General features: G+C 36.4%; 2 protein-coding genes across 3 annotated transcripts; one reads left to right on the top strand and one right to left on the bottom strand.

The window, feature by feature from the left end:
- Positions 1–1,200: 1,200 nt before the first annotated feature.
- Positions 1,201–4,455, bottom strand: aurkaip1 (aurora kinase A interacting protein 1). 2 transcript variants are annotated; one of them, XM_063015688.1, is made up of 4 exons: positions 4,374–4,455; positions 2,511–2,608; positions 1,965–2,431; positions 1,201–1,456 (listed from the first exon to the last, which is right to left on the bottom strand). In XM_063015688.1, exons 2-4 carry the CDS (start codon positions 2,557–2,559, stop codon positions 1,343–1,345), a joined length of 630 nt encoding a protein of 209 aa, XP_062871758.1. In that variant the 5' UTR covers positions 2,560–2,608; positions 4,374–4,455; the 3' UTR covers positions 1,201–1,342. The 2 variants fall into 2 exon arrangements, with proteins under 2 accessions (XP_062871758.1, XP_062871759.1); XM_063015689.1 differs by having other exon boundaries at positions 1,965–2,428.
- Positions 4,456–8,860: 4,405 nt separating this feature from the next.
- Positions 8,861–20,545, top strand: slc25a33 (solute carrier family 25 member 33). Its single transcript, XM_063015573.1, has 7 exons — positions 8,861–9,020; positions 14,424–14,597; positions 15,851–15,928; positions 17,208–17,308; positions 17,960–18,026; positions 18,559–18,839; positions 19,687–20,545. The coding sequence occupies exons 1-7, from the start codon at positions 8,980–8,982 to the stop codon at positions 19,887–19,889; spliced, it is 945 nt and encodes a 314-aa protein (XP_062871643.1). The 5' UTR covers positions 8,861–8,979; the 3' UTR covers positions 19,890–20,545.
- Positions 20,546–21,728: the final 1,183 nt, after the last annotated feature.

The raw sequence follows: 21,728 nt of genomic DNA, 5'->3' as shown, positions 1-21,728 counted from the left end.
TTCATTAATTAAATGAACATGAATGATGAAGTATTTCTTCCTTGGAAGCTGGGATCAGAGCCTGTGGAGCCGAGATTATATTACAACTATAATATTCTCCTAAACTAATGTGGCACTTTTGATAATACATATGTATGTTGCTTGCAAGTCCCGAAATCACCCTGGTGAGTCGACTCTTGTAATCAACTCAGTACCATAAAATTGATTCAGAATCGACTCATACCTCACTTACGACAACAAACCTTTTTGTTAAATTCCTGCGTTTGAGTGACTGGACCAACGAAGCCCCGCCCCCAGATCGAGACACCAACTCCGTTCCAAATTGTTCCGTATTCACTTTATCAGTGCACAACATTGCTATAATAGATACTATCTCTTACAGCCTACCTAGTGCACTACATCATGTGTTTGAAGGTATATTGTATAAATCGTTCGACAACCACGTTGTAAATTTTCTGGTCTGTTTACCTTAGCTACTTTTTCTCATGAGACTAAACATTTACCACTACTTTTCAGTAAACTCCTAAATAATACAAATCTAACAGAATATCACAAGACTTAGACCTAACCCTTTTAGTAATACAGTATTAAAACAAAGGGGTTAGCTGATGAATAAAAATGGTTGTCTGGCGCTCTCTAGTGGTGGTAGAGGGTGTAGAGTTAGTCTTTTAATAAACAAGTCAATCCCATCGATGGACATTATTAACAAAAACGACTAAAGTGCTTTCTCTATAAAAAATGTTGTAAAGGTTAAACAATCCCCTGTCTTTGTTGCTATGGTATTCCAGGTAGTTTATTGAGCAGTAATTATGTGTGGTTATTAATGTATTTTAAAGGGTTTTGCTGGGGTGTTTCAAATGGGTGTAACATTGCTACTATGTGTTTGCTACAGTATCTGTGGTGTTTGGTAAATTGTAAAAGTGTATGCCATGGTACCCCATGTGGCTGCTAAGATATTAGTGGTACTAGGTGTTTTCTATGGTATATTAAGTCGATTAATTAAAAGACTATCATCTAATGCAATGTTTGACTGTTTAGTTTTCCACAGTTGTGACCACAGTACAATTATTATTTTGGTAATATTTTAAAAGAAATGTAACGGCTTCTGGTCTGTCTTGGGGCTGTTCAAAGAGTCAAATGTATGTACTCACATAGCAAGGAAAAGTCATTAAATAGGTCAAGCATGCGAACAAAACAAAGTGGTAAAAGACCTGTTTACTTCTGGTACAACATTTTATGAAGTCAGTAAAACTGATAATGAATCCAGTTACAGGCTTTCTGAAAGATGTACAAGCATGAACAAATATATTATTTTTAGAGTCAAGTTCCATGGTGCCGGTGACTAACGTCGCTTTACTTGATGTCTGACATAGATTTTAGGTGTGGTCCATCCCTCTGGAGCACTTCTCAGTCCTGCTCGTCTCCAGATTCTCTTTAGATCCTTCTCAAACTTTGCCTGAAAGTAATAAGTCAAGAAGCTTTTTTATCTATAGAAAAGAATAATCAAGTGTGTCAGATGCTAAATCAAACAGATAAAATAAACAGATGCTAAATCAGTTCTGTTTTGCAAAAAAAGACAGTCAAAGCTGTACTTAATCATGCACTGCCACTTTTGCCAGAGCTTGGCACAAGTAAAGTGGGCAACTGCCTTCAGTGTGCTGTAAATGAAATTAATGTAAATAACTGAAAAATAAATGTAAATAATTCATAAAATAATGTAGCTATACTAATAGTAAAGCCAAATCTTTATTGACTGACACATTTTACAATCAAGCCACAAGGATGGTGTACATGCAAACTAGTATTAGCCCTGTAAAACCTGTTTTACATTTACATTACTTGTTTACTTAAAGTGCAGAGTGTGCTTTAGAACAGCCTATGAACGAAGACATTTCTTCTCCTAATGTATGTACATTCTTTTACCCCTAATCTAGTTTTTGCAAATATTCCATTCAACGACTGACCTGCTTTCTCTTTTGTCTGCGTTCCATGATCCTTCTCCTCAGAAACTTGGTTCGTTTCATCAGCTTCTTGTATTTGTGTCTGTTCATCTTTCTTCGTCTGATCTCAAGTACATTTTTACAACTCAGCGGTGTGGAGCTTTCACCATCTTCCAATATGGGCATGGCCGAAGGGGGCAACACCACTGCCTTTTCTATCAGTTCGCCTTCCTCCAGAGGCATAGGAGCCTCAAGAAGAGGAGGTAAAGAATACCGCAGCGAGAGCCAGCTTTCCAGAGGAGAAACTGCGAGTTTTCGTGGAATGAGGACCTCCTCTAGTTCTGGCTCTAACACTGTCCATAGTTTAGGGGGCTGCATGTTGTCAGCAGCTGACGTGGAGTATTGTTGTGTTTTAATAGTTGGAAATCTGGATGAATGGCACAGCTGTACAGCACTGCACACACCCTTACACTGGTACTGTTGTGAACCTGCTAGAAAAAGTATTCATTATTTAAAAGTAAAACATGACATTAACTGAATAGGGGAACAAATAGCAGTTATTATACTTACCAGATCTGAAGAGCACATTTAGACGTGGAATCACCCTGGAGACAATCATGACTAGGTCCTATTGCTGGTGTACTCTCATGTGAATTGTGGACGTTCTCCTAAAATATACATACATATTAAGCAAAATACAAAGTGATATACACTTTTAAATTAGTAAATAAAGTGTAGTGAAGAGTTTATTGTCTGGCAGTTGCACAATCAGTTCAATGTGACTGACCAGACAAATTTGGCCATGTAGTACATTATAATATTAATCATCATAAGTCAGTGTTAGTTATATTATTATTATGTATTATCTTATATTATATTATTATTTATTAGGATTTTAACATCATGTTGTACACACTTTGCTTACACTTATTACAGGACTGGTAGTTACTGGTTACACAAGATTCATCAGTTCACAAGTTTAATGTCAATTTTAGTATTTCTAGTTCACCTCACTTGCACGTCTTTAGACTGTGGGATGAAACTCGAGCTCCCGGAGAACATGCACACAGCAAGGACCCGGACCCTGTACGTAACCCCACCTGGGGATCGAACCCAGGACCTCCTTGCTATGAGGCAACAGTGCTACCCACCGAGCCGCACGTGAAACACATGAAAAACACAAAGCCAGGCTGACTTGTTATAGCCTTCATTTCACCACATCTGTGCAGCTCACAAATGGAAACATGACTCCCTTGCTAAATCGCAAGCATGTTATCATATTGTAGTAGTGCGTGTTAGGCTGGAGCAGAGTCTGCCGTTCACCTCGTAACCAGTGGGGCCAAAATTATATCCTATTAACCCTTCATCAGCACTGTTAGCACTAACAGTGTTACGTACAGAGTCAGTCAGTTAATATTGGGCTTTTAACTTATTTCACCGTTTAAAATCTAACTAATCAGCATGGCTGGATTACTGACCGGGCCAGTGGGGCCAGTGCCCAGGGGCCCTTGAGGTCAGGGGGCCCCGGGGGGGGCCCTGGCCCAAAACATTTTGCGATGCCCATCAACATTTATGATACAATATATTTTTATTTCCGAGGGCCCTCCATTTTAAGGATCCTCTGACTATTAGGGACTTTGACCCCAGGGCCTCTTGGGGGCCCTAGCCATGCTTTTGGGCCCCTTATGAAAATGGATGAGGCGTTGTGGCACTGCTCTGACTTCGACTTCTGGCTATTAGGGGTCCTAGGAAAGAGGGGGGCATATTTTTAGAGGGCCCTGGTTATGAGAGCCCCTACCAGGGGGCCCTAGAGAAGAGCAGGGCATACCATTAGAGGGCCCTTGATCACGAGGGCCCCTGCTATGGGGCCCTTGACTTCCATAGAAGTCGTTTACCATGGCTCCTTGACTTTCTAGGGACCTACAAATTGCCAGGCAAGCTACCATATTTCATAACAGACGTTTTGTTGCAAATATGCGATTCAGGCCCTTACTTAATGTTTCTGAATTTGTATTGTTTCAAAATTATTATGTTCAATTTCTCTTAAGCGCAGAGACACAAATTAATTTTGCAATTTTGCAATTATTTAAATTTAAAGACAAGCAATTTCAAGCAGTTTGAACAACTCTTTGCCCAGGGGCCCAGACTATCCTTAATCCGTCCTTGCTAATCAGGTCTTTAAAACTTATTATCCTAGCTGATGTCTCCTTTTGCAAAAATTAAGCGAGAAGATTTTATTAAACAAACCACAAATGTACGGAACATGGTGACCTTACGCACAGTGCACAGTACCGAGAGCTATTCGCTAGCTTACCTTAAATGCTAACAAGCCTTAACTGTCAAACACTCTACCATATAATAATTAAAATAGTGCAACACTGTACGTGCGATAAATTTGATAAATATAAAATGTTTAAAATACAAATTTATTACCAAAATAGAGAACCGGCGAATCCTAAATACTCCAATGTGACTCCACACACTACCGGTCCGCCGTCTACATTCTTCCTTCTTGTTTGTAATCTGCCTGTCGCTGGTTCCGTTATGCAAACTACAATCACACCCTGTAAATGCATTGAATTCATAAATTAATATTGATCTCCGGCTTTGAAATTGATTTATTCGAGTGTTGATCATCGAAGTGAATGCAGGGCATTATTAATGTATTTTAATGCAATTGCTGTTATAATAGGTATGAATAACTTATTAAACATAATAAACTTTTTTTACACTAAACACATAAATATGTGTGTATTATGTAGAGCACTACAAAAATGCCACAAATTAATTAAATTATTAGCTTAAAGTTAATAAATACAGCATTAAAAACTTACATTTTCTTACAGATTTCTTACAACAGTCTGTTGAGTGAACATTATGTACAAACTGAACATTATGTTCGTCGCTGCTTGTTTTATGATATATACTATACAAAAGGAAAAACACGAATTCAACCACTTTTTAATCAAATAAAAATAAAACTAGTAAGTAATTAAACTCATGTTTGTAAGGTTTATTGTTTAGTCACCATCAAAGTTGTTGTTTACATGTAAAAAAGATCAATATCAAAAGACATTGTGTGCACATTTGAACTGGGTATATATACTGTATACAGTAGAAATATATATATATACTTATGGTTGTATATGTGTTTCCTCTTACTGTATTTTCATAGCATCATAGCATCTGTGTTTTAAATGGCAGTTAGTTGTTTCCTCTTCCAAAGAATTCTGAACTTATGAAATACTTGATTTTTTTATTTTTATACAAAGGTATGTATACCTCTTTTTTTATTTGACCAGTTGTGAAACTTGAAATGGTTCCCACACTTGGAGACATACAAGACACTTATTATTACCTAGCCAGATCCCATAAATGCACCCAGCATTACCAAACATTGCACAGCATTCATGTTAGCGTGCAAGTGGCACTGCACAATTGCTCTGCAGTTCACCATGCTTGCCAAGTCTTGCAGGGAGTTTATTTGTTGTGTTCAATGCCTATTTATCTGAACCAACTGCTGTTATATAACAAGTAGGACTGTCTGATTATACCCTGTCAAGATTTCATTCACACCTCATAGAAATTCAGGAACATTTTATAATCTCAAGATTATTGAAAATGAATGTATTTTGTCATTGCTTTATTATGTACTTGTTTACTGGAGCAGTTTGGATGTTCTAGTTTGGTGTGTTGTATAAAACATGATCCCTGCAAGAATATGCTACTGCACTCAACCATAATGAAAGGAAAAATATGCTGTACAGTGCACAGTGTGGACTTTTTATCACCAAAAAAGTAGGTGCATTGTAATCTTGGTTCTATCCTCATCCTTGAAAAAGTAAATCCCCAAACTGGATAAATCAAACTGTGCCACCATGTACACTTTTTGCACTTTTTAACAGTTGCAGTGTTATGACAAAATAATTTCAGATGATGTATAAAACTCCTTTTTTTAACAGATGCGTCTGAACCAGCCGCTGAATTATTCTTCCTGGTGTTTGTTTCCTTTAGCCATTATGTCATGTAAATCTTTTGTAGGTTTTTTTTTATTTTTATTTTTTTATTTAAGTGCAGTTTTCGAAAGTCATCTAGCGTAATAAGTGTGCATACTACCAGTAGTCCTTGTACCACAGTTTAAAAACCATTGTTTTAATGTACCCCTCAAACTGTCTGAATCCAGATCTACCCATTGGCCATTTGAGGAATTTGAGTTTGATGCATGCCAAGGGAGCACTACAGGCTACCAAAGTGCCAACAGTAAGTTGTTTGGCAGCATGACACTGAATATTCCTAAAGCAGAGTTTAAGAAAATAATTGCTTTCTGAGTTAAAGACTTAAGTTTTGTACACAGCCTTGACCTCAACCCACCACCACTTCTGTAGGATTAATTATTCAACACCTATATCTCTTATTCAGATTTTATCTTGATTTTTACGTCTTTCTTTTTAAGCCAGAACAACTGACATTTATAAAAACAAACCATATTCAAATATATGACTGGACACTTAATGGTTAATGTGGCCTGTATATCACCTTTCATCCTTCCCTCTACACACACCCCTCTCCCTATAGGCTGCTTTCTTCATACCTTATTGTCAGTTGTATGTTTGCATTCCTGAATTACTGCCAATAGTATTACGTGCATCTCATGTTTATCAGCACACACCTGCTTGGTAATGTTTTTTTCTGCATTACGTTTAAAATATAAATATAAGATGAGCTAACAAACCTGAATGTTCTCCCTACATATTGGGAGATGACTAAGTTTACACACAGTTGTAAGGAACATGTAAATAGTAATTAGACAGCAATTTTAAACTTTTAGACAATTGTTTTACAGATTAACTGGGAACCTGGAGTTATAAAAATAATAATAAAATAGATTTTTTTTTTTAAACAGATCACAGCAAACATGCAAAAGCAGCTCATGTGCATTACTATTTTAAGCATGGCATTGCAGAGAATGACAAAAGAAATTGCTTAATTTGATTTAGGGTAAAAACAGTTAGCGTTTAAAAAAAAAAAATACTGATGTTCCTTTAAGGTGCTCAAAAGATGTGGTCTGATCACTTAGTGTACAATTATAGACAACATGGTTGTACGTTTGTAAACACACTTGTAAAATATGCCCTCTTAAGCTATTTTATAATTAGCCTACAATGTAAATAAATCTAGTAGAGTGTTTAATGAAAACAAATGAATGAATAATTAAATAAATAAATGGTGGTGTGATGTACAGTTAAATACAAATGAGTAACATAATATATTGTAAATGTTTGCATCGTTAAACTTGTTACTGTCATCAAGTGTTATTACTGTCACCCCATTACAGCATCGCTTTGCTAATAAGACATACTTTGAATATAGAGAATAGAATGCCTTTATTTGTCATTTATACATATACAGGTGTACAGTACAACGAAATTCTTTCTTCGTATATCCCAGCTTGTTTGAAAGTCATTGTATAGCACCCCTGGAGTAGAGACGGTTAAGGGCCTTGCTCATGGCTGCATGGCAGAACTGTGGCTGCATGGCAGAACTGGGATTCGAACTCTCAACCTTTCAGTTGATAGCTCAGAGCCATACCCATTAGGCTACCACTGTCCCTATCATTTGAACAAAAGATATAATTTGAAAAATCAATATCATTAGTGGATAAATCACAGCAACAGCAGTCACATATTGTAAAACAAAGCAGAATCTATGGATTCAAATTGAAATAAGTGCCTGTCTATATGAGGGAAATAATGTACATGTTAGTGGTCCAGATAGCCAGGGGTCACCTTATTCTACATTTACATTTTTTACATTTTTATCCAGAGCGACTTACAATACTTTGACAGTATACTGTCTAAGCAATTGAAGGTTAGGGACCTTGCTCAAGGGCCCAACAGTGGCAACCTGGCAGTAATGAGACTTGAACCAGTTACTTTTTGATTACTAGTCCAGTACCCTAGCCACTAGGCTACAACTGCCCCAATCACATTCATATTCACATCCATATTATAGCGCTACCGCAGGTCCTTCATTCCAGCAGCCATCAGGGCTTACAACAGTAATAATGTGTAATAATGTCACTCATACCTAATCTTACATGTTCATGTTCATTTACAATAAGTGCAATACGTAATATACTGTATTTTGCATATCTGAATGTGTATATTATTTTTTAGATATTTTTTAAATATCTAAATAACTACACACTATGGGTTGGTTTCACAGACAGGGATTAAGTCTAGTCCTAGACTACACAGCATTTTGAATGGAGATTCTCCATTTAAAGCAAAATGTAGTCCTGGACTAGCCTTAATCCCTGTCTGGGAAACCAACCCTATGTGTTCAATATTTTAACCTAGTTGTATTTCTTTCTGTTTTTCCTGTCTTCATACTGCTGTAACAAGTTAATTTCCCGAAGGGGATCAATAAAGTCTTATCTTATCTTATCTGATCATCTTATCACATCCATATTCTACAGGTCCCAGTGTAATTTTGCCCTCCATCCTGTATAGGCAGCGTTATATTATTACACTGATGCAACCAGGTTGGTCATTTACCGATCCATAAATAGACACTAAAATCAACCACGTGTAGCGCGTGATTGTACCCGTTAATGTTCTGAGTTTATGATAAATGTCAGGTGAAAGAGGGGGATTGGGCCCCTGTGCTTCTGGAGGATTGGGTGTCCTTTTTGACGTCATGGACAACACCTCTGTCCGGCCCAGAGAAATCCTAGCGCCTCTGTGCGTGTGTGCTGCTCGTCAGAGACCCACCCTCTCCCTGACGTCAGCTGTACGTTTCAATAAGCTTCCTTTAAACCCTACGTAGGGCGTGACAAAATACTCTGTACGCCCTATATAGTGCACTCTGTAGTCACAAAGCGATTATTTAGAACCAAACCAACCACGTTACCGTTTAGGATTCTGCGCACGTTTCACTGAGCTATAAAGAAGAAGCCGGCTGGTTCAGTGCGGTTACGGAGTGGGTTTTTAATCCTGTATTACCATCTTGGAACTGAATTGTATGATGATAATTTAGAATGGCACAGAAAGACACGCTGGTGCATCTCTTCGCCGGGGGGTACGTGTGTTTATTTATTTGTTTTGTTTTGACTTTGTGTTGCGTATCAATCCTACGTGTGAAATGGCTGATTGTACGTTTTGTAATGCTGTGGTTAAGTATCGGGTCATGTGATTTCTGATATTTAAATGGGTTATTTTAGTATGTTCTTCGGTTTTTTTATCAAATTGAATATTATTTGACTTTTAAAAAACTGTTTTAAGCAATGACATTGTGGTAACTCGGCGTTTATCCTGCTAGTTTGCGGAACAAAATGTAAAAGTACAGTAACCTCTTCTGGGCTGCGTCTCAATTCGCGTCTGCCGTTCTACCTAGCTTGCTAAGTAGTAGGTTCAAACAAATTAGCGCTGCCGTCAGTGCGGCACAATTCTCGCATACAAGTTAGTGCCAGTGCTCAAGATTTAGGACACGACCATGTCCTTTAGCTATTGCGCTTGTAAATAAACCTTTTCGTCGATGTTCATAAGACAAGCGAATGTTAAAACGATTCTAAACATACATAATGCTTGATATTATTTATATACCTAATAATTGTTTTAGTCTGTTTGTTTGCTGTAATTACATAATTGAGTTGCTAAGCTAGTTAGCGCTGTCCTAGCACGACCTTCTGTCTCATGCTCAGTTCTTGGCTCCTGTGCCACCCAACAGCTGATGAAACTCAGAGCCACGTTTTCCACATTTAAACTAAACTTCTGTACTTGTATGAAGACTAGAACGTATTCTAAGCAACCATATGAAACTTTTGCTCATGTATAGACTACTTTGCTAGAAATGTTCTATGTGGACAAAACTGTGGATACCTGCCCATGAGTTTTTATAGGACTAATATGGCTTTGCTTGACTGTCCGTCTGTAACAGTCTCCCCTCTTTTAAGAAGGCTTAAAGAAGGCTTTTGCAGAGTGACGGAAGGTTTGTGAGGTCAGGCACCGATGTTGGATGGGGGACCTGGCTCACATCACACATTTAATTAATCCCAAAGGTATTTATATAGGTCAGGGGTCTATTTAGGCCAAACCATGATGTCTTTATGGACCTTACGTTGTGCACAATGGTACAGTTATGCTGGAGATGAAAGTTTCTTCCCTAACTTGTGTGGAAGTATATCATTAATTTTATTTAATAGATTCCATACACCTTTTAGCAACGGGTGTGGGTAAAAACACCTGCCCATAACAAAGCATGTACTCATACTTTGGCCATGAACTTTACAAACGAATTTTGATATGCATCTCTACCTTTTTATTTGTGTATAATATTATGTCAGTTAATGATAAACCTGATGTTTAAGTCTAAAAACTCTACTGCTTAATATGTCGACTAGAACAGATTTACATGTGCAATCCACTATTCTGTAACGCTTTCCATTTTACAGAACTGATGAAACATGACATGAAACAAATTTCATTTTTTCATACAGGACTTCAAATCACTTCTGTTAGTATGGTTTAGTTTTTATGATGTGTAACTGGTGGAGGGTTTTGGCTATGTTACCCACCTCTGTTTTCCTGGCAAATCCACAGCAGCTTAAACTCTGTTTAATATTATTTTTTCAGTTGAGCAAATAATGCTACGTTTATTTAAGATAAATTGCATACTGCAGCTTTTTCATTGTTTTAAAGAAAGCAAAACTATCAGTACGTCATGAGTAGTGAACATGTCTAACACACATTGTGCTAGATTATTACATCTCACATGGTTCTCAAATAATAAAGTTGATTTGGAGTATTTTCTAAAAGGTAGTGCATGATATATGCTGGTATAAAATTGTGAATTAAATTGTTTCTTTGTTTAAAACTTAAACAAAGATGGCTTTTGGATGTATTTCAATTATGAAAAATTGAATTTAAAGTAGAACAACCCACTTAACTGCATTTGTGAATTTTTTTTGACCTTTGTAGTGCAGTAACAAGGTCAGTAGTCCAACACCCATTGAGTCATGGATAGGATGGATCAGTTTACAATGTCAGGTGGTTGGACTCAGGATGTTAAAAGGGTGTTTAATGGTTATCTATTTATATAGAAGGAAAAGAACGTAATCCTGACCAGGTTTACAATGGGTTTTGTGACACCTAGAACACATTATCTTTCTCACATGGGACAATACATGGTCAGTTTACCATCTGCATGTTTTGGAGGTGGGTGAAAATTAGAGTGCCTAGGGAAATCTCACACGAACATGGGTAGACTTTATTCCTTATCGACTGTAGATTTCATTTTAAAAATAAAATATTTGAAGGGAGTCCCAGAATTAAAGTTGCAAAAGCAGTTGCCTAGCTAACTCGGCTATTTGTGCAAATTTTGTTATTAAAACTGATTTAGAGAACTAATTTAACCTGAGACCACATATGTTACTGCCTGTGTCATGTGAGGATAAATGGTGTGCAATACATATATGAATAAAAAAAATGTCAACATTTAATACAAATGTAACCTGTATTGGTTTGTGTTTGCCTTTGACGTTAACAGGACTATAATGTGTTTTCTTTAAATTACACACAAAAATTACAATTTTATTTCTTTTATCAGTTTTTCTCTTGAGCAGAATTATATGTTGTCTTTATTATATAACTTCTACTAAACAATCTGTGTTTGTTTAAGTGGGAGCTAGTGCTTGACAAATTTACACATACATCTTAGTTTTTCCTTGCACAAAGCTGTTGTTGGTCTTTAATCAATATTTACTAGCAACCCAGAAATCCATTAGCATGTTGGGTCACATAGTGATGTTGCTATAGGCTCCTTCAAGTTCAATCCCAATAGAGCGGCCTGACAAAAACATGAGCTGTAACCATAAGCTACCAAGTTTTACATCATGTTTTACTATTGTTTTTTTACATGGTGGCCCATTTGAATATGCACCATGCTTGCTTAAAAAAAGCTTTAGCTACTTAAACTGTTTCTGTTGCACTTGCTCTATAAGCTTGGCCTTAATCTTTTGCAAAGGTGTCTCATGCTGTAATATTTTTTTTCCAGAGAGATTAAGTGTTCAGTCCACCTTTCATCTGATGCTTGATAAACAGGCTTTCAAGTCCAATCTAAATATAAAACATAAAGGCAGAATTAATTCGTATCCTATTGTGACATTTTCTGAGCTAGCTAGCTAGCCATGAGATGACACATTTGTTTGGCATCCATTATATTGTTTTTAAGTGAAATGAAATTAGGCCGTTGCAAGTTTTAGTGCATATTCTGTACAGACGTGGTTTAGACATTTAAATCTAAAATGTCACGACTGTTTAAGCTTAACACTAACTACTAGCTACTGAGGTTTTAATTTTCTTTGGGATTAATAAAGTATCTATCTATCTAAAAAAAGAGCTAGGATGGATCTGTTTGTAAAAAAAGTCTAATAAAGCAAAAAGCAGCCAATTTAGCATTAGACTAAAGCTGACTTGTTAATTTTATAAATGTGACCTAGATTTAAATGTCATTGCTGACATCCTGATCTGGTGTGTGTAGATACACTCTCCTGCAAGGCCACACCCCGATTTACACATTCGTTTTATGTTACGTTTCCTAATGTTTTCATGTATGTAAATGGTTCAAAGATGTGTACACTATAAATTACACTCATAATTAGACTCATAGTGGTTGTGCTGGCATGCATAATTTCATTGGCAAAACGCATTTTAAATCTCTTTAATTTATAGTCCATGTAAACCTAATATTTTCCTGCTACTAAGTGTGATCCTATTTTTTAGGGTTAAATATAATAGGCATGCAGCAATATCATTACTAATGTTAATGTAATAGTCCTTTGATCTAAGGTGGGTGATTCAGTAATATTTGTTTCCCTTAGACTGGTTTGTGTTTGTCTTTCACCTGAAACCTGTGACAAGAACTTAACTTACCTTGCAGCCATAAAAATAAAGATGAAAATATAAAATGGACCAAAATATAAAGACAAATACATAATACCTATTGTTTGCCATTAAATGACACAAATGTGTTAAACATGGCGTTAAAATCCAAACAAACGAACCTGTTATTGGCTTTGTTTAACATTCCAAAGGAAATGTGAGCATTATTATGTCATGGCTATCATTGTTTTGTAAATCCAGGTGTGGGTGTGTCATTATGTAATGGTATTGATAATTCGGTGCATCACTGACTCATATTTTTATCAGGGATACTTTTTGAGCATTGAAAACTATGCTTTTGAGCAATGCTTCTTAATTTAAAATATGAATACATTAATAAAATTAGAGGAAAAAATATATACTGTATAATGCAAAACGAATAAAACTAACAAACACAGATCCCTGCCGTGAATGTCATAGATATGACAACATAGCATTAGGAAAACAAACAAACAATTATAAAATCAGAGTCTGTCCAAAAGAATTGTGTACACATGTTGAATCTGTTTTCCTCTTAAGGTTAAATGCATTTAATGTGTGAACCTAGAAATGGTTGTATATCTTTCATTTGAGTTGTTTAAAACTATGGTGCTTGTTGTGTTAATAGACAAAGTAGGTTGAGCTCATTACGTTGCATTGCACGAGTCAGTTCATCAATTCATCTAACCTCTGTTACGTCAGTAGTGTAACCTATGCCCTTTTATCTGTAGTGCAAAGAGGTGATGCAAACTTAGGTAAGATTATGTACTTTGAAAGATAAAGCCTCAGTTTTCTTAATTTTATGCAAATTTCATTTAAAACTGATTACCCCTCTGTGCCGTTTGCCTTTGTTTTAATGAGGATATTTTGTTGTATATAAAATCAATTTTTTTTTTTTTGTCCCAAGTTCTGCTGTAGTGTTTAGGTTTGTTTGTGATCGATACTACCAACGTCATCTTATGCTTTTGCAAGGGTTCAGTTTGCTCTCCGTGACCTTTACCATATTTCTTTTAGTTTTTCATGCTCTTAATAATTCCTTTTATAGAGTAGTGTACATTCTAAATTGTAGGGTATATTTTACTATATTTTCTTTTAGTTTTCATGTTTTAATTGCTTATCTATCTTGTTTTAATTCTGTATTTCCCAAATTGTAGGGTATATTTTACAATATTTTCTTTTAATTTTTTTATCTCTCTTTGAATTTCATGCTCTCTTAATTGTAACTAAATGTTTGCAAGAAGTCTTTCTGAGGTTCTAGATCTCAGGAATGTTTTAATGCTTTTGATTAACTTTTAACTCCTTATGTAAAGCACTTTGAATTGCAACTGTGTATGAAAGGTGCTATACAAATAAACTTGCCTTGCCTCTATGACTCAAATCAGCATTTGATAGTATGTGCCAAAATGTACACTGATGCTCCTGCCAAGTGTGTGGACATTACAGATGTATGTTGATTATTATTGAAATATTTGTACTTCTAAGTTCTTAAAGTTCAAAAATGCATTTCGATGTAAAAGCTCTAATAGAAAATTCTCTAATGATTTCTGATTTTGCCTTTTTTCAGATGTGGTGGTACAGTTGGTGCCATCATGACCTGTCCCTTGGAGGTGTTAAAAACAAGGCTACAGTCATCAGGTCTCACCCTCAGACCGGTGTTTCAAGTGCAGCTGGGCACAGTTAATGGAGCTAGTGTTATTAGACCAGGAACGGTTACACCAAGCCTATTGCAGATACTACGGTAAGCTAGAGGTTTAAAACCTTTGTAGAATAATTTTAAAAAATGTGTCTTTAATTTATAACACTGTGTGGTCAGTATGCTAATGTGCTTTGGCCAGTGAGGCATATTACATGTGTTCATTAAGTGTTGATTTTATAATTAATGTTGATGTATCATAAATTGCAAGTGAACAAAATACAATTTAAACAAGGATAAGAACTAAAGAAGGAAAAGTGGTACCCAGACAGTCCTGGATCTCAGGACTTCAATAAGCCGCCTAGACTCTAATCTTTGATTTACTGTTGACCTGTAATTTATTTAAGTTTAGTTTTGCTGGTTGAATGTCAGTACTGGCTCGTTTTTAATGCATTGCTGCCAATTTTTGTACTGTTATAGAACAGCTTATGAAAGGCAAAACCGCTGAGTGTCTGTGCCCTTTTCTGGGAGGGCAGCCATTGCGCCTGAGGTGGCCTGGCAAACGTATTGAAAAAAGTTCTGTCACATGATGTCTCCTCACTAGCTCATATTACACACTGCCTGCACAGACTGTACTTTATGAAACTAGGTGGGAGTGGTGTATTTTGTTTAGTGCACTTTTCTTTATCTTGTCCTGTTTAAAGTAAAATCTAGAGGTTGAACAACATGTTTATGGTCAGAACATATAAGATAATGTCTTATGTAATATATGGTAAAATATTAACAAATTCTGGGTAAACCTGGTTCATTTAAACCTTGTGTGTGGGACAACTGTTAGGGACTTTGTTGTTGTTAGTCACTGTTTAGCCAATTGAATGTTCTGTAATTAAATTAATCTAGCCATTACCTTAACAAGGCACTTTTGCAAATGCAGATTTCTCCTGGAAGTACTATTTAAAAAGTCTCTTGCCATTGACCTTAGCAATTCCAGCTATAAACTCTGTTTTGCAGTAAATATTAGACTGTTACTACAAAACTAGAACTAAAAGGCTACTGCATGTTTATTAGTCAATGAGACTTGGCGTAAAACTCAGGAACAAAAACACTGTTTAGCCCCTAGGGTAAAGATCACCTTCAAATACACAATGATTCATTAAAGGAAGGATGAGCATTTAAGGCAATTTGAGTTCATGAATCTAAACTGTGTACTCTGGAACCAGAGCACACTGACCATCTTGACAGTCGACCTGAAAATATTTTTTTAATAATATGTAATTTAATTTGAATCAATTGCTTGTTTGTCTGCTGAACAATGGAAGTTTCTTTTCCTCTCTAAACATTTCTTTTTCCTTGACCAGGTCAATTCTGGAAAAAGAGGGACCAAGTTCGCTCTTTCGAGGGTTGGGTCCAAATCTGGTTGGCGTTGCACCTTCAAGGTAATAAATAATTCAGGCCTACCCACATCTGGTGCATGGCTTTTATATTAAAATACTATTGTTAAATCCCCATTAATGTGCAAATAGGCTGACAATGTCTCACCAAAACCATTTAGTCCAAATCCACTGGTTCTTTAGAATTCTCTTCAGCAGCTGTGTGACTTAATTATGTAGTTCCATTGGACCGGACCAAACAAGAAAATGACACAAATTTTCTTTCTCATTATATTCCTGTTACATTATATTCCTGATTTGATTGTCGTTCACACTCAATTTACAATCAAACTGAAATATGTTTAAAAGAAAGTGAAGTACAATGGCTGCTGAGGACCTGTCTTTTGTTGTTTTTGCATGTTCTTCTTGTCTCTGTGGGGTTCCTCTTACTCACACCTAGGGGTAATATAGAGTAGCCGGTTCACCTTGTGCATGTTTTTGTGAGATGTTTTGCACAGTGATTGGGTTTCTTTGGTCCTGTCCCTTTACTGTTTAGGTCCAAAGAAATTCCCTTGTGTTTATTGCAAGTCTTTTGAACTTGAATGTGACTCTGAGCAGAATGAAATTTTTAATAAAAATATAAGAATTAATTAATTATTAAATTAATTTGGTAAAGTTGTTAGTCACGCCAACTGAACATGATCTGCACACTAATACTTTCTTGTAAATACAGCTTTTTCTGATTTTATACCACACAAAGCACATCAGGATTATCACTATTACATGCTCAGCCCCTACCCTAAATTGTGATTCTCAACATAAATGACATACATGTGCCTTGGAAAAAACCTTTGTGTTGCTTATAGAAAAGTATTCCTGTGTGGTTACATTTCATTATATAAAACAAAACCAAAACATTTATGTCAACAGTTATTACAGTGTGTAATAAAACCAGTTTTTCAGCTTTTAGCTTTTAGTGCTGAATACAATCATGCATTAAATCTATCTGTACTTAGATAACAATCTGCCCTATGTAGAGTTTATTCTGGAATTTTGTTTGTCAGTCCAGTGTTTTCATGGCTCGGTTATTTTAAATGGGTGCCTTAAGCATCAACTGCTTATTTATTCTGCCTAGGGAATTTAGCTTAGCCTGTTCCCCAAATGTAACAAACAACAACCAGTAAGGAACAGAACGTACAAAGACTGTTGGAAACCTGTAGCAAAGGCTTTGTGTCTAAGCATGGCAGCGTTTCAACCATCCTGTGTTGTTCACACTGCGCTGACAAAGTGATCTACAATACACTGTTTTCCGTATCCTGAATGTGCTTTTTTTTTCTTGTTATAGGGCCATATATTTTGCAGCATACTCCAAGGCAAAAGCAACTTTAAATGGCATTTTTGTGCCCAACAGTGGAGCAGTACACATGTCTTCAGCAGGGTTTGCAGGTGAGAATCATAGTTGCTGAAAAGATGGTCATTAAACTATAGCTTTTGGGTTATTTGTAGCCTGCCACCATTTTAGTGACGTTAACTTGAACTAAGATTGAAGCCTCTGTGTTAAAACAGGATTCAGCAGCTAGCAAGAATCTTCCCACTTTTTCTGTCAGCTGAATAGGCCTGACATGAGAGTGTTTAGGAGTAAACAAAACACTAAACAATGCACAGCATCTGCAGATTATTGGAATACTTGCTATATTTAATGTTTATTAATTTTCATGTTTTACTGCTGCTTTATCCCAGTCAGGAACATGGTGGGTCTGGTTTCCCCAGAATCACTGGGTGCAATGCAGTAATGCAATGCAGCCTAGACTGCCCCCAAGACCGCCCCCAAGACCCCCCTCTCTTCATAGACATAGACAGACTGATCGGGAATTCACACCCTGGTAGCAGTAGTGGGCTGGTTAAACACCACCCAACATAACATGTAGAATATTGTGAAACATCAGTTGTAATAAGGGAATATAACTAGAACCCATACATGCAGTGTCTGCCTATTAATCAATTTGGACACCCTTGTGCATGCCATTAGTACAGTGCGTTTATCTGGTTTGCTTGACCTTTTAATATGTTTAAACCCTTATGTATTACTTTTTTCAGCTTTTGTCACAAACTCCTTGATGAACCCCATATGGCTGGTCAAAACAAGAATGCAGCTTGAAAAGAAGTATGTTGATATTGCTACAGAAACATTTAAACACATTTATCTATGCAGGCAAAACCAAACAAGCTACAGTAATTACTTGTCAAAACTCAGTTGACTCTTTCACTGTATGTGTGCGTGTGGACTCTTTCCATAAATGTGTCCTATGTGAGGGGCATTTTAAACCTATCGCTAGTAATATGTGGTCGTAACGGTCACAGTAAGAAGCATGTGACCCGAGAGTCTGCAGTATTAATATCCATCTCAATGTGCCACCAATGACTTAAAAGGCTGGCTCTATATTTATCCTGGCACAGACCAGCGTAGATCAGTCTCAGGGCCAGTGCAGACCAGTCTCGATCAGACTATGCTGGCAGTTATGTTCTGAATTTAGTCCAGCAATAAAAACCTGTTCCCACTTAGTACCTCAGGGACATTACACAATAGTAACTAATGTGTAACAAGACAAAATGGCCAATTTTCAATTTTTACAATTAAGTGAAAATTCATCTCTTGTAAGCTCAGTAATTCATTGACTTTATTGCTTCTCTTGCAGGGCTCGAGGAGAAAAGAAAATGAATGCGTTACAATGTGCCCGGTACGTGTACAGGACAGAAGGGGTACGAGGCTTTTACCGGGGCCTCACTGCATCATACGCTGGAATCTCGGAGACCATGATCTGCTTCGTCATCTATGAGACTCTGAAGAAGCACATAGCTGAAAGCAGACTCACCTCAGCCAACAGTGATGGTGAAAAAGGAGCCTCTGACTTCCTGAGCCTAATGGTAGCAGCAGCCTTTGCCAAAGGCTGTGCCTCCTGCATAGCATATCCACATGGTACGAGCCTTTAATTTAGTCTAGAGTATAGGTAGTCTGTGTGCCTAAAACCTTTTTATTTGACAGAGCATTTGTAGTCTGCATTTATCTTATACTTAGATCAATGTCTTAAGAGTTTTAAAATAATAATATATACTAAAACATTTTAAATCTAATTACTTTATTGTAATCTGATGCATCAATGTTTATTTAGGATCAAAATAGCACTAGTTTTAGGAGCAAGATAGCATTAGTCTTACCACCCAGAACAAATTCAGGCTCAGCTGCCACACAGTAATTAAGAGTATAATAATCTTTACATTTTTACCATAATAAACCATGTTTTAGCAATCTTTGTGGAATCTATATTGTATATGGCATCATCAGTTATTCATAAGATATTAACTTTTAAACCTTTAACATTAATTCAATACTGTTGGAAATTATATAGGGCTAACGACATTGTCCCAGGGTCACAAAGGTTCCTTTGAGTCACCTTCATGATGCAATGCCCTACTCTTTCTTTAAAAAGCATATCAAGTTACAAGGCTTTAAAAAGCTGGATTTAATAGTTTAGCTTTAGACCCTGTTTTAATTATTTTCATGGGCATTATAAAAAGTGCAGTGTAACTTATAAAGTATGGTTCATGAATGTGCGATCTTTGTTTAAAAATAAATAAATAAATAAATATATATATAATATATATAATATATAACATTTATACATACATGTAATGAGTCGTCTGCCTCACCACAGTTAATGTGTTAAGCTGTATTCCAGCTTATAAACGGTGCTTATGTAACTGTCATGTTTTTCTGAACACCCCCAACTATTCTGTCTAATCTTTCTCTTATTGTCTTTCTGTAGAGGTCATTCGGACCAGGCTGAGAGAAGTGGGCAGCAAATACAAGTACTTCTTTCAGACGGCACGGCTCATAGCAGTGGAGGAGGGTTACGCTGCTTTTTATAGAGGACTAATTCCACAGCTCATTAGGCAAATTCCTAACACAGCAATCGTGCTCTCCACGTACGAGCTCATCGTCTATCTGCTGGGTCAGCCCTCCAAATAAACCCACTATAATGTGCACAATGGACTTGCAGAACTGCGGTTACAGTTTAAAAAACCCAATGCAGACTGTGCTTGAGGAATAGGACACTGGTACGCAGTAGTTTCCAAAGACTTTAATAAGGCTTATTTTTTTATTTAGGTGAATGTCCACCATCAGATGTAAGAATTCAATTTAAGTTTATACTGCCTCCTAACTGTCACTGTTTCATATTAAATATGTAAAGATGTGGTACAAAACTGAGGTTAAATCGAGGTGGTAATAATGCATTGCTGTACAGAAAGAGGTCATCAAGTTCATAGTGCTGTTAAGTTAACTAAATTATTATTTTTATTGTAGTTTTGTTTTTACTTTGTCAGGCATATGTCCACTCTGCAATACTGTAGCCACCTGAAGATGAAGAAGCTGTCTTTCCAGTGAATTCTGTCATAAAGATGAAGGATTGCTCACTGGTGCCTAATGTGTACTCACTCACTGTTCTACCACAGGATTTTCTGTTTGTTATGCAGTGATTGAGGATCTGATCAGGTCTATGTGCTCGGTTACTACTCATGTCTGTTTATTGTATGTTCTGTTCTGGTATGTTTGTCATGTTTTACAGAAAATGAAAGTTGAATACATTCGCAAGCAATGGATCAATCGAATAAATAGTGAAATAACTTGCTGTTGTACTTTAACAAGGATTGCCCTTTTCTGTGAAGGTAATCTTTTCAGAGTACTAATGGGTCCAATGCTACCTGAAAACACAAAACAGGAATTTACTCTGAACAAAGCAGCACTCGCTGTGATGCTTTTTGTATGGTTTGTATGGTTTGTATGGTTTGAGAGAAGATGTGTGTAGAGATGATACCAGGCTTCAAGTTGTGATCGTTGGGCTCCTGAGCAATGTCCTTACCCCTCAATTGCATAGTATTGGTCACAACTGCATTGCATAAAAGCATTTGCTAAATGCTATAAATGTAACACACAGTTATTAGAAAAAAGGATCGAGAACAAGCCACTATTACCCTCGTCACTGTGCTAAAACCACTTTTCCAGCTGCACTACTGTGCCACCCACAACATTTGAATGTGAATGCAAACATTAACTCATCTCTCTTACTTGAATGCATTTTTTGTTTTAATTTATAAGAAGCAATTATTTTAATATGGTTATTATTGATATTTCATAATCCTTCAAAATACTTTTTTTGAACCAGGTCTGAACATTATGAGGATCTTGATTAGTTTGTTTTGTCCCCTGCCCCCCTTCCAGTGGATTATTGATTATTGCACTATTAAACAGAATGTGGCCCAAATATAATATTTTGCACTATACATAGTTTATTAACTTTGGCCAAGTAGTGATATTCAGATAATTTGTGATCAAGTCTGCTTGTCTGACCTATTTACAAATCATTGTCACTTGTGGTTTGATGCACCTTTGACAGTTAATTTTAAACACAAAGTATCCTTAATCAGTAATATTGAATGCATTTTGCCCTGCAAGATCATCTTGAGGAATACAGATTGTAACGTTATTATTTATATCTAGGTCAGTAAAATAATATTGTTATTATTTATATCCAGGTCAATAAAAAAAAACATGTTACATTGAAGCTTTGTCTCCTATTTGTGCTTTTAAAAAAAACATGAAGTTCAGTTTAAATCTAATTCAGACAAAAGAGGTTAATTGTTTACTATTCTTGCTTACTGTATTTTGCCAGGCTTCCTATTACACCCAAGCTACATACCTGAAGCATAGTTGTGCTATCGACCTAGCCAGGTCAGACAAAACTGGCTAATATTATTTTGTATTGCTGGCGCAAATGCAAACTCTGCTGGCTGGTTGAGGCATCTGCCA

The sequence above is a fragment of the Trichomycterus rosablanca genome, chromosome 19, assembly GCF_030014385.1.
Source record: "Trichomycterus rosablanca isolate fTriRos1 chromosome 19, fTriRos1.hap1, whole genome shotgun sequence".
NCBI classification, from domain to species: Eukaryota; Metazoa; Chordata; class Actinopteri; order Siluriformes; family Trichomycteridae; genus Trichomycterus; species Trichomycterus rosablanca.
Note: the sequence above shows the minus strand (reverse complement) of the source record. Positions and strands in the feature narration are given on the sequence as shown.